This window comes from Microchirus variegatus (genome assembly GCF_963457635.1).
Source record: "Microchirus variegatus genome assembly, chromosome: 12".
Lineage (NCBI taxonomy): Eukaryota > Metazoa > Chordata > Actinopteri > Pleuronectiformes > Soleidae > Microchirus > Microchirus variegatus.
The window spans coordinates 12,401,476-12,413,844 of NC_139813.1; the positions used below are offsets into that span (position 1 = coordinate 12,401,476).

At 41.8% G+C, this 12,369-nt stretch overlaps 2 protein-coding genes across 2 annotated transcripts in view; both read left to right on the top strand.

Annotated features, from left to right (window-relative positions):
• Positions 1 to 174, top strand: part of plcb4b (phospholipase C, beta 4b) — a gene marked incomplete at its 5' end in the record, with an annotated part of 62,481 nt that extends 62,307 nt beyond the window's left edge. Inside the window, one exon of the mRNA XM_083898933.1 lies at positions 87 to 174. Coding sequence (XP_083755059.1) covers positions 87 to 163 — 77 coding nt within the window. The 3' untranslated portion in view covers positions 164 to 174. The remainder of the gene's footprint in view (positions 1 to 86) is intronic.
• Positions 175 to 6,291: 6,117 nt separating this feature from the next.
• On the top strand, positions 6,292 to 10,729 carry lamp5 (lysosomal associated membrane protein family member 5; the record flags this gene model as incomplete). The annotated part of the gene is made up of 6 exons (XM_083898314.1): positions 6,292 to 6,352; positions 6,995 to 7,173; positions 7,512 to 7,643; positions 7,986 to 8,082; positions 8,819 to 9,007; positions 10,554 to 10,729. 6 exons carry the CDS (start codon positions 6,292 to 6,294, stop codon positions 10,727 to 10,729), a joined length of 834 nt encoding a protein of 277 aa, XP_083754440.1.
• Positions 10,730 to 12,369: the final 1,640 nt, after the last annotated feature.

Here is a 12,369-nt window from a genome sequence, read left to right on the forward strand (position 1 = left end):
TTGTAGTAGGTTACATCTTAGTGGATCTTGTGCCTGTACATTTAATGTCAATTGTTTGTGTCCGTTTGTTTGACTGTCCCTTAAAGGCCAAGGACATGCAGCAGATGGTGAAGCTGGAGGAGGAGATGGACCGCAGGCCTGCCACAGTGGTGTGAGCGACTGAGACACAAACACACGTTTACTCCTACACACACACACACACACGCACGCAGGTGCAGAAACCGTGGACAGTACTCTACGACCAGAGACAAAAACCCTGCCTTCATCCCTGTCTCTGTTCTCACACACACACACACACACACACACAAGTCTTCTCCACCAATGTTTTTCTTCATTCATTCATCTGCACTCCCTGTCCTCTGCAACTGTACCCCACCCACTACCTTTATGACACTGAGCCACTGGTGCTTACCACTGTTTGCTGGGATTCAACCACTTATTAAAAATATGTTATTTAGAGTTTTAGAGACAGAGTCATACACATCCCCTCCTCCACCGTCTGCAAATCAAGATTTTCTATCACACACACGCACATGTTCACTCATGGGTTGGATTGAAGTGGGCATCTGTTCCTGTTTTTTGTACTTTTATTTTTTAGTCGGTACACAATTTACTGCTCCAGGAACTGCGTAGGTGAGGGGAAGAGAATATGAAGATTTGTCATTTTACAGCACAAATGAATAAACTTTGTGAAATACACTGTATGCTACAGTCCTGTCCTGAGCACGTTGTATGTCACAGGCCATCAAAACAATGTGGAAAATGTAGCAGTACTAGAATTCTGTATTTCAGTAAGAATGTATTTTTTAAAAGAAATCACTGTATGAAGGAGACACAAACCTCTGTCACTTAATCCTACAATGCAAGTTCAAGTTTCACAAACAAGTGTTTGACTTTTTGTTGTTGACCAGTGTTACAGTAGACTTGTTAGACCCCCATGTACTGAACAGTGCAAGGACTAATGAAATTGCAATATTTATTGTTATGTGGAGTCAGAAGTCTGTAAAGGGATCACAAGGATTAATGGTATTATGTCAGATTTCTCAGTTTCTACCTTATACATGAGGATGTACCTGTGATTTTTCGTAATGTTTCTCACATGACCTTAAAGTGGTGTATAACAGTAATTACTTTGCTCAATTTATGTTTTCAACTGCTAAAACCTTAATCTAATATTTTATACATCTAATTCGGACTTTGAAACCCTGTGTACTATGCAAATAAACAAGAGTGACAATTATTTTCCAGTATTAGTTGATAAAAGGATAGGTTAAAGTATTACAGTAATACTAACCCAACCCCAGTGGATGTGTATGCCTTTAATGAAATGGCACAAAGGTAAATGTCTTCAGTAGTGATTGATTAATAAGAACATCCAAATGAAAACACGATGCTTTAATGAACTGAACATCTACCAGTAGGATCAGGAAGAATAAGACGATTATTTGCATTAATCAAATCAAGCAAAAGCTGTAATACACTGGCAACAAAGTGAATCCATACTTAAAGCAAATTAATTCTGCTGTAATATCTCCTCATTGTAACTGACCGGCCTTTCACCATCAAACAAAAACTTGGGCTGACAGAAGTCAGTGCCATCTCGTCCCGTCAGTCTCCCGCTCACTCATAATTAAGTGCCCCCTTAATAGCTTTGTGACTCTCACCTTAGAAACCTAAATCCTCATTGTGTCCCTGCTCACCTTTGGTCAGGGGAGATCACACAATAATTACAACAGATCTATAACAAAGCCTGTTACATGGCTGCTACACAATCCACACAGGGGATTTCAGATGAGGCCTATTTCCCCCTCATGTCCCACAATGGCTCCATTTTGTTAAACTACAGACGCTGTAATCAGCCAAAGCACTGCTGGACACAAAAGCTGCTGCTGCAGGGAGAGCGATATGATGTGGAAATAAATAAACTAATCCTGTGGGTACTGTAGTATTGTGCACATAAAATCAAGCCAGGTAATTATACTGCAACACAAAGACCAACCAAATGACGAAAAACACATTATTATATTGATATGACAACACACTGAAATGTGGGGATAAAAGCACCTTGAGGTATTTTGGCCTTTTGTTAAGATTATTATTTTCCTGCTGTTTTATTCTGCTGTAACCCACTTAAAATGGTAGAGGGGATATTCTTGTATATACTGGAATGTATGTAGTTTAATTTACTTTTTGACCAGTTGGGTTCTGTCATTCAAGGGCTTGGGGATAGAATGGGTCTGTTGGAGATTTTGGGGGAAATGCATTTTTCAACCACTGGGGTTTTCTTGTTTGTTTTTCCAGTCTGCCCTTAATGCATCACACAATACAGTATGAAACTCTCACCACATATCTAGATAAATGAGTTAAAAAAAAGTGCTTTTAAATTTTATTTCAATGCTTTCATGTGTGCCACTCTGTCTGGTAGGAAGTTTAAATTATTTTATGAATGATAAAATGCCAAATTAAGGGGTTATTTATATGAAGATATATAAATGAATATATATTATATATTAGATATGTGTAGTTTAAGATTATGTTTTTAGAGGCTTTTTTTTGCACTAGTTCAATGTTTTATGTTGTGTGATTACATGTAACCTTTAGCTCTCTAGTTTGTCCAAAAAGCAGATTATTTTTGCACAGCAATGTCACTGATTTTGAGTTCCTCGGGTTCTGTATTTCCTCTGTTTTCTAAATGGACTGTAGCTTGTCAACAAACCATCCTGTGCGCGTTTTTGTATTTATATTGTATTGTTGAACTTTGTTGAACTTATAGCAATGAAAATACTGTTGTTATCCAGCTCCTTTAATACTGTTTTATAGTATGTGTACCAATAAAACCAGGTGTAAAATGGGACTGAAGCATGTGGCTCATTTGTGTTTTTCTATTTGTGTTTGACAAATATGTATTTCTTTGGGCAGGAAACATTTTTATTTAACACAAAAATAAATAACTGCCATGGCAAGAATATTTAGAGTGCTACTATTGGATCAATTTTTAAAGAAAAATATATTTTTTCTACCAATTCTAAGAATCACTCCCCTCAGTCTGTACTTGATCTTCTTTATTATTTCAATTTGAGCCGCACTGAATGCATTTATTGTCAACAGCGTGCGCGCACACGCCACCCACATGTTTATTGACTGAACAATGACCACTGCTGACTAATCACATTCAACGTGTATGGAGTGGCTCCATAAACCAGATCCACTCATGAACACAGGCGGCTCCTGCTCTTTATTGTTATCAAAAGCGAAGTATTTCCATTAGAAAGGCAAACAAAGCGCAGTAATTATGTCTGTGTTGCCAGGCAACCGCGTGGCTTCCCTCGTCACTATATAACGGAGCTGATGGGTTAGTTTTTACCACAAATCTTTGGGAAGGAGAGGTTTCCAAACTCGTTATAAACTATAGAAGCATGACATTTATCTGTTAAGTGTTCTAGCGATCTCAGAATCATGCACAAAGCTCTAGGTGAGTCTAGCGGGCAGACGGGCACCCGGATCCTCCTGGAGGCGATGTCGAAGGATAAAGTCCACCTGGCGAGGTTTGTTCTGGACGCGCTGGATGGTGAGATCGTGGACTACAGGACAGAGGGCGCACAGACGCCCCTCATCTCCTCTGTGCTGCTACCTGACGCCCAGGCGCGCTCGAAGTTTGTAGAGCTGTTGCTACAGAGAGGCGCCCGCGTCAACTATCGAGACGGCAACGGGCGCACTGCGCTCAGTCACGCGTGTGAGAACGGCTACCTGGATGCTGTAAAGATCCTGGTCCGAAACAACGCAGACCCAGAGGTCGTGGACTCCTGGGGGAACACTGCGCTGATGTACGCCGCAGTAGCAGGTCGCTCTGCCGTTGTTGAGTTTCTGGTGAGAGCTTTCAAGAGACTGGGTCTTCAGATCGACAGGCAGAATAAAGTTGGAAACTCTGCTGTTGAAGTGGCGAAGTTTCTAGGCCACACCGAGTGCATCTTTGCGCTCACGAACAACTCCAGGAAGAGCCGCGAGTGCGACAGTGACGCTCAGAGAAACGCTCTGCCGAGATTCGGTCTGAGAAGTGATGATGGAAGAGACAATATTGAGAAGAATGTTGGACAGTTAGCGAACAAACTAGAGGCTCTCCAAACATGTAGCCATGTAGATTGCATACGTGTTCAAAGCTGCACATGGCAGACACGGCCGAGAACAAAGAGTAGGTTACCATCGATGGACTCAATAGAGGAGTTTGAAAGAGAGAATGAGTGTTCATCGTCGCCTCTACAAGAGCTGGATTTCTCTGGAGTCCTGGCCCACAAACTGCCTTCGTGGACTCCTGACCATTCTCCCAACTATAAGCAAACCTGTGACAGGTTGAGCACCTTCGATGACCGCCTCCCTCCTCTTACGCAGAGCTGCAAAACTCAAAAATCTATTTTCTTCTCACCTCGTCCCAACAGAAACTTGTCCAAACCCAATGTACATTCGGCTCTTGGTATCTTACTGACTCCTATTCTTAAAACTGAGAGTGAATCTGGAACAGAAAAATCCAAACTACTCGACTTTGGTGTGCGCAGGTTTCATGACACCTATTACAAAAAAAGATGCAGTCTACCAACCAGTATCCTCAGCCCCACACCCCCGGAGCGCACACTGGTGCCTTTGCGTAAATCCAGGACCATGAGGAGGCGTGAAGCGTCTCCGTGCAAAGCTGAACCTCTTCAACTGAGCCCGACCTCTGCCACTTCAACAACGACTTTCTCAGTGTTGAGCAACAAGCTCTTGCGTCGGTTCACGTCCCCGGAATTTGAAAAGGACACGAAAGATTCGGAGGAAGATCCGGTGTTGACTTCAGGTCGAATTCCGCGATCTGAAACTTTTCCCCAAAGCAATAAACATCCCCAGGTTGGCAGCAAACCCAGCATCGACAGCATCAGCTCCGTCAAGTGCGAGTTTGACTTTAATTTCAAAATGACGAACTCTTAAAAGCCACAGTGCGCCGTGCGTAAAGTGTTTGTGCGTATCCACACTGAGTCTCAGGACACCAGTGTGGCGTTTAGACCCGATTCCACCAAACAGACCCAAAGCGTTTAACTGCGCTATTTCCAAATCCACCACTTCATTAATGACTTCTGATCCTCGCTGACTTTCAAAACCCGAATTTTTCGTCTACAAATAAGAAAATGCAGACAGTGTCCGTGTTAGCATGGTAACGAAACTTTAGTCCCAGATATCATCAACAGAGAGACTGAAGTAGCAACTCCGTCAGTCTGAAATAAACGTTACTGCAACGACAGAGTCATGAAACTTCTCGTTTCAGGATAGATGGTTGCGTCGGTTTTAAGCAGCCTTTGCCACTCCTCTTGGGAGAGGTGGGGGTTACATCAAGGGTGGAGGGTGATGTGCAATCGTAGCCTTTTACTGAGCCGTGTTGTACTTTTCACATATCTGTGTACTTTAGATTTCTTAGATTTCCCACGTGATCAACATCTATTGCATAAAATGAACACACAAGGTAAAGCAATCGGATTTGTGTACTGCTTGGACAATTTGGTCTCTCCACACACCAGGAATGTATTTATTTGTGTGCAGACTTGGTTCAACTGCAGGTTCGCTCTTGTCACAACTTCTGAAATTGCTCATTATATTCAGGAATCGTTTAGAAACCGTTCAAGCCTGGAGGCAAACGCAACAACATTGTCATCATACAAAAAGGCAAGATTACGAAAGATTTTAACGATAAAGTGGATTTCTGCAGCTGTCTTCCTCACCCACTCTCGTCGCAGAAGTTGAGAGTGGGAGGGAGGGAGGGGGTTGCTGTCGTCGTCTCCCTCCACATATCGTTTCAGCCCATACAGCTGCTTCCACAGAGATGGAGACTACAGCACTGCGGGAATAACAGACAGCGCATGGCGAGTCCGTTCTTACAGGAGACAAATTTAGTTGATGGACTTTCTCTTTCATGTGTGGAAGGAGCTCGGTCGTGCAGCGTTCACTGGTTTAACAACCTGTCAACCTTGGGGAGGGAGGCCGGCTCGGACATCCAGAACTCCACGGTGCCGGCTGCTTCTGTATAACGTCAACCGGATCTCACGTTAAACCTGGGGACATTTTTGCTGCATTCACGATGATTTGAGCGTGACTTCTGAGCGCTGAGTAAAGGCATCCCTCCTCTCTCTCACACACACTCTCTCTCTCTTCAGTTTCTCTCTCTCCCGCCTCCCCTCTCGCCTTTTTCCTTCCCTCTTTCTTTCCGTGGGTTCAGCACAAGCTGCCCGGACATTTAGCTCATTTTTCTGCGCTGGGAAGCCGACAGAGATGGGACTACTCGGTTTCAGCACCACGGAGAGCGCCCGACTTCTGCTGCTCACAGTGTTTGGTAAGGGAGTGTGTCTGAGTGTGCGCGCGCGTATGTCGTGACTCCTCACTGCAGTGAATGTGTGCGTGCGTGCGTGCTTGTCGATACACCTTTGAGGACAAAAAAAACTTAGAAACCACAGAAAGCGAGGACATTTTGTGAAAGTGAGGACAATTTGCCTGGTCACCACATTCCGTCAGTCATTAAAAGAGCCGTTTATGGGTTAAGACTTTAGGTTATAGGGTTAGAATTGGGTTAAGGGTTAGATTTGGTCATTACGTTGTAATGGTAAGGTTAGGGTAAGGTGCTAGGGAATGACTATGAGTGTCCTCAATAAGAATGTTGTAGAATAATGTGTGTGTGTGGTTGTCAATTAGCATGTTCCTCATTTCCTCGTCAAATGAGTCTTTTAAGTGATCAGACTTTGCACCGTTGTTCAGACCGCAGACCGCTGTCGTCCCCCTGATACTGCATATTTCATTCTCCTGTGATTTCCACCAGATTCTGACTTTGCTGGGGAGAACCAGTGGCGATGTGAAGATGTGGCAGACCTTCAGCTAAACTCTGGCCCTTTTGCGCCACAGTTTCTGCTGTGTCTGCACGTTTTGCAGTCTCCCTTCCACCGCCAAGTTTTGAGTCCGCGCTCTACCGTCTGATCTGCAGGTGTGCTGGCGCTGTCCGTGGTGCTGGCGGAGCAGGAAGGGGAAAACCTGTCTGGTCTTTCTGACAATCCGGACAAAGCCATCTTCGCAGTGCGGGAGAACGGCACAACGTGCCTGATGGTGGAGTTCGCCGTGAGATTCCTTGTGCCATATGACGTGCTTGCGCTCAATGGGATAGACGTAAGAAACCCCACTGTGCACGTTTGAACACAAAGGAACCGTTGAAAAAAAATTAAAGGCATGCAAATGCAAAGGCCGATTCAAGTGTCCCTTTGTGCTGCAGACATTAAAAGTGCTCGCATTGGTTTAAAAAAAATTAGTAATTTTTACATTTAAAAGATTTTAACATAAATGTGTATTGACCGTTTTTCTCCCTCATGATAGAAATATATCTTGATTACATAAAAAACTAGATTTTCTAGTCTGCTTTTGCAAAAAAGTTCTTCCAGAGACATTTCAGTCCATTATTTATCCATAATATTTGCCAACATTTTCTCGTGTTTGTTCTCCGTCTGCAGCTGATCACCGAGCAGGCGTCGTTCAGTCTGCCCCGCGGTGCAGAAATCGAGGGGAAATGCGGGAGTACAGAGGCAGAAATCCACATCACCTGGAAGAACAACGCCTACACTCTCCGCATCTACTTCACTAAGGTGGGAAACGCACAGTAAACCGTCGTGCAATAAAACTAACCCATCAGCATTCATCACACATATGTACACTCTAGGAATGGACCATCATGTGGAGTCAACTTTGCTGAGGAATTTAAAAAATGAGTGATTGAACCGTTAATTCATCCACATTTAATACATATTTAGTGAATGGTTACACTAAGGGTGAGTGACTCAGCAGATGGATATGATGCATTTTAAATGAAGTATCAGTAAATGGACGTCCTGGTCATTATTTTCTGCTGAGTGTGTAACAACCTGCAGTATAGAAAAGCCCGGTGTGACGTGTGTGTGTGTGTATGTGCGTGTCCCTGCGTGTTTCAGGAGTTCCGTGACAAGGGCATCGAGGTGTGGAAGATTACCAGGGTTCAGTTCGTCTACGACACCTCGGAGACTTCGCATTTCATCAACCCATACAACCGTGAGTCTCCCGCTGAGCCAGTGTACAGTAGCCACTCAGCACATTTCTATCCTGCCTGCACTGGTCGCAACAAGCTCATCTCACATTAACATGCAGCTGGAATCACAGCTGATTCATGCAGGAAATTATGAACTGCGCCCACGTTCAGACACGATCTGTGCCCACGCTCACACGGTTTTCAGGTTTGTTTTAGTCACGTTATTATTCGTTTCGAATAATTTGCAACACGTAAAATTATTATTATTACGACTATTATTATTATTATTGGTGCAATATAGTGTTTAATGTTTATATTATCTATCTATCTCTATTCATCCAAATAATTCACTAAATCTTTAATATTAATATTGATTTTACATTGAATCTTGCTTTCACATAGGGCTGCATCATTAATTGCAAAATACCCAAAATCCCAATAAAATAAATGCACTATATATATGAACAATTAAGACACTGTAACTATTTAATCTAGCTCAATTGTGAGTCAAAACAGCATTGAGATGAAATTCTGCAGTGCTGGAATATGAAATCCCCAAATCTTGCTTTTCAGATAACATGATTTGTTCGTTGTATGATTATTATTATTATTATTATTATTATAAGATACAAACATCATGGAAATGAATCATATTGTAAAAACAATATTTTCTGTTTCACACAAGCCTTCCTAAAACAAATGGAAACCCAACTTACAAATTCCTGCTTACTTCAAATTGACAACACCTCTTCTGTCCAGCTGGGAAACACACTGCCAGCACCCACCGCCTGTCAGCCCTGGTGACCCCTGCCGGGCGCTCCTACGTGTGTGCAGCACAGCAGACCCTCAAGCTGATCTCCACTGATCACCAGAAAGGCGTCACTATCTCGATGTACGACATCCAGATCCAGCCCTTTGACATCTCCTCTGACTTCATATTCAGTGAACGTAAGAAAAACCTACATATGACACTTACAGCAAAACAATCGTCTCCACAGACAAACACACAAAAACTGCATGTTACCGTTTATGATGCAAAACACAGATATGATAAGATGATAAGGACAAACCTGAAGATGAGGGCGATATGGCCTCACATCTCTCACTAGTACATACAGTACAGGCAAAGCTCTCTGGGGTTTATTGCTGCAGTGTGAGGAGTTCATTGGACTGCAGATACAGGGTAACAAGGGTGGGGATGCAAGGGGGACAAGAGTGACGCAAAGAAATAGAGAGTCATTAGGAGTTTATGAGTACAGTCGTATCCTTGCCATCAATGCAGTTTTTATAGACATACTCAATGAGCCTGACTGTCCTCTAAAGCCAATCACCTTGGAAGAATTATTTGCTCTGAGCCGCTGTGAACCAGGTCATGCTGCTGTTTGCCTCCTACAGTGTACATTACTGCCGTCCACAGAAGCACCTTGAACTTAAAATTTAAGTTCACACATTGTGTAAAGCCAGTTGTTCAGGTGCCTCTGCCCCATTCACAAACACGCACTGGAAAGATATTAATCTGCAAGATGCATATAGCTGAGCACGGGAGAACGGGAAAGAGAGCAACTGTTTGACAAACATACATGGATGCTACCTCCATTACCCATAGACAAGTAACACACGGTGCATGATGTACATCAACAAATTCAAATTGAAAAAACTTTGTCCACAGGGGGCAATTAAAGGCACACAGGGCAGTTATACAGTATATGTGCTGCTATACCCACAATCTTTGATCAATATCATCACTTTAAATAAATAATTTACAACTACCCAAAGGATGTAATGTACGGTGAAAATGCTAAATAATGGAAAAATAATAATTGAAATCAGTCATTTAAGTGGATTTATATATTATTATGTTTAGAGGTAGACCAATTAATCAGTTAGGCCTTTTAATCTGGCTGATATTTGCCATCTTTCAATAATCAGTATTGGCCAATTATCATTTACAAATCAGCCAACTATTACAATTACACATTTTTGTTTTGAAGTAAACTTTATTTTTTCAAGGTTTTTTTTTTTAATGACTTGGTTTATGTATCATGTATGATTTTATTGAAAATAACGTGAATAAACTCACTGCACTGTAGATTTAAAATGAAGATTGGAGAGAGACCATTAATTATGTTTGATAACTGGTCACTTAAGCATTTTTATTATTAAACTGGAATATTTTTATCAGAGGGAAAAAAAAACTAAATTGGCTATGTGTGTGATCGTAATCAACCATCAGCTGCGCTGGTTTCAAAAAAAAAAAAAAAATCAGCATCGACATTGGCCAGGAAAAATCCCAAATCGGTCGACCTCTAATCACTATCAATAAAAATGGGCCAAAAACATCGAGTGTATCACCGGTATAACAAACATTATTGGCAATTTAATAAATAAAGAAAAAATATTTAGATGCCGCCAAATTATCACTCCAACCTATAAGACATTACAAGAAAACAATTGAATCCACACTCATACTGACCATCTATTCCACTCTATGCAGCCTACAAGTGCATCACCGACCAGCGGGAGCGCCTGGAGGAGATCCTCCCCCTCATCCTGGGCCTCATCTTGGGCCTAATAATTGTCATCATACTCACCATCTACCACTTCCACCTGAAGCTGACAGCAGCCCAGCCTCAGCTCCCCAGAGACCGCTCCATGTACAAGAACATGTAGTCAGCAGCACTGTGGCGACTCCCTCAGCTCTCTCCAAAGCTAAGACGGTAAAAAACCTCCTCAATGTCCCAGGTCAAACACCACAGAGGAAAGTGGCCTGCCATGGATTGATCCCCTGACAGAGATGAGTGTCACCTGTACTGAAGGCCCACTGGAACTTTCCAAAAGCCAAAACACAAGTTAGCGGGACTACAGGAGCTTAGCATTGATGTAGTTGGAGGGTCAACCTGCCAAAATCAAATCTACCTGGCTGCTGAATTTGAACCAAATGCCATAAATTCATATTCTGCATTACCATGAATAGAATTTTAATAAATTAATAACTAATTTATGCTTTATGTTGTGGTAACACCTGAGATTACAGTACACTCATTTGTTCTGACATCACTGAGGCTTACTTTGTCACTTTGTCTTGCAAAAAGAAATGTCAGATATTGCCTGAGCTTCTGCGGTCATTTTCCAACTGTTTGTTGTCCTCTTCTCTCTTTGTGTCTTTGAAGCTGCTGCTACATCATTCAATACCTACTGCTGGTTCTGTATTTGCTAACTTACTACATTTATGTTCAACAATGAATGCAGCCATACTGTTGACAGTGGATAAGTCTTGTAGTGTGTGCAGTGCTGTGGCATTCAGTCATTAAGAGTTGCAATGTCTTTGCTTTGAATTAAAAAAAATAAATAAAAAGATATATATTTTCTTCACATGGATGTGAGGAACAAAAAAGAAAGAAAGAAGAACATTTGGACTGAAATTCTGTCTGTGATTTTATCAGAATGCCGTGAGTGTTTATGAAAGTACAGAGGTTATAAAATTTAAATGTGTATAATATTTTCAGAAACAAAGTCTATGCATAAACCTCTGCTGATGCAATGTTGTGTAGTATTCTACCGTTCACTGAAATAAATTTCCTGAATCATCTCTACACCCCTGTCTATTGTCCATCACATGATTGCGGTGCAATCCCTTCAATCTTTTATATCTCATAAATGTCACATTGTCTTTAGTTTAAAACAAATTAAACGAGTGTCTGAGGTGACAGATGTGGCATGTGTGAGAAGCTGCAGGGTCAGGGATGAGGTATTGATTTTGTTGTTTCCGTCTGAGCCTTTGAAGGAAACACAATATGAGCAAATTTAATTGAAAATAAACAGAGCATTTGTGTCGGCTACACGTATCTGTCTGAGCGACATGGATGTCATTAATCATCCTCGGTCCCAGCAAAGCTACAGCTCCTTGATCCAGTTTTTCCACTCAGGTGGATCTCTTATGAAAAGGTCAATCCAAGACCTGAGATGTTCTAACTTTTTGTTCTCTCAGACTGTACAGTAACTGATGGTTTCAAAGTCAAACCCAATACTGATTCAGCTAAAACAACAACAACGTAGGTGTATAAACTGTATAAACACCACTTGAAATAATGTATGTATTAAAAAACGAGCAATTCTGCAATGGATGGGAAAACTGAATTTGGGTAGTTTCAAACAAAACATCTGAAAACATCATAGTGACATCAACAAACCAGACATGTAGAGAAATCAATTAAATAACAACTGTTACAACCTTAATTATTTTGTGAGGCCATCTCATCTAATTAGCATTAAGCTGAGCTGGTTTGTCTTTCAAATATAATAGAGGCAGT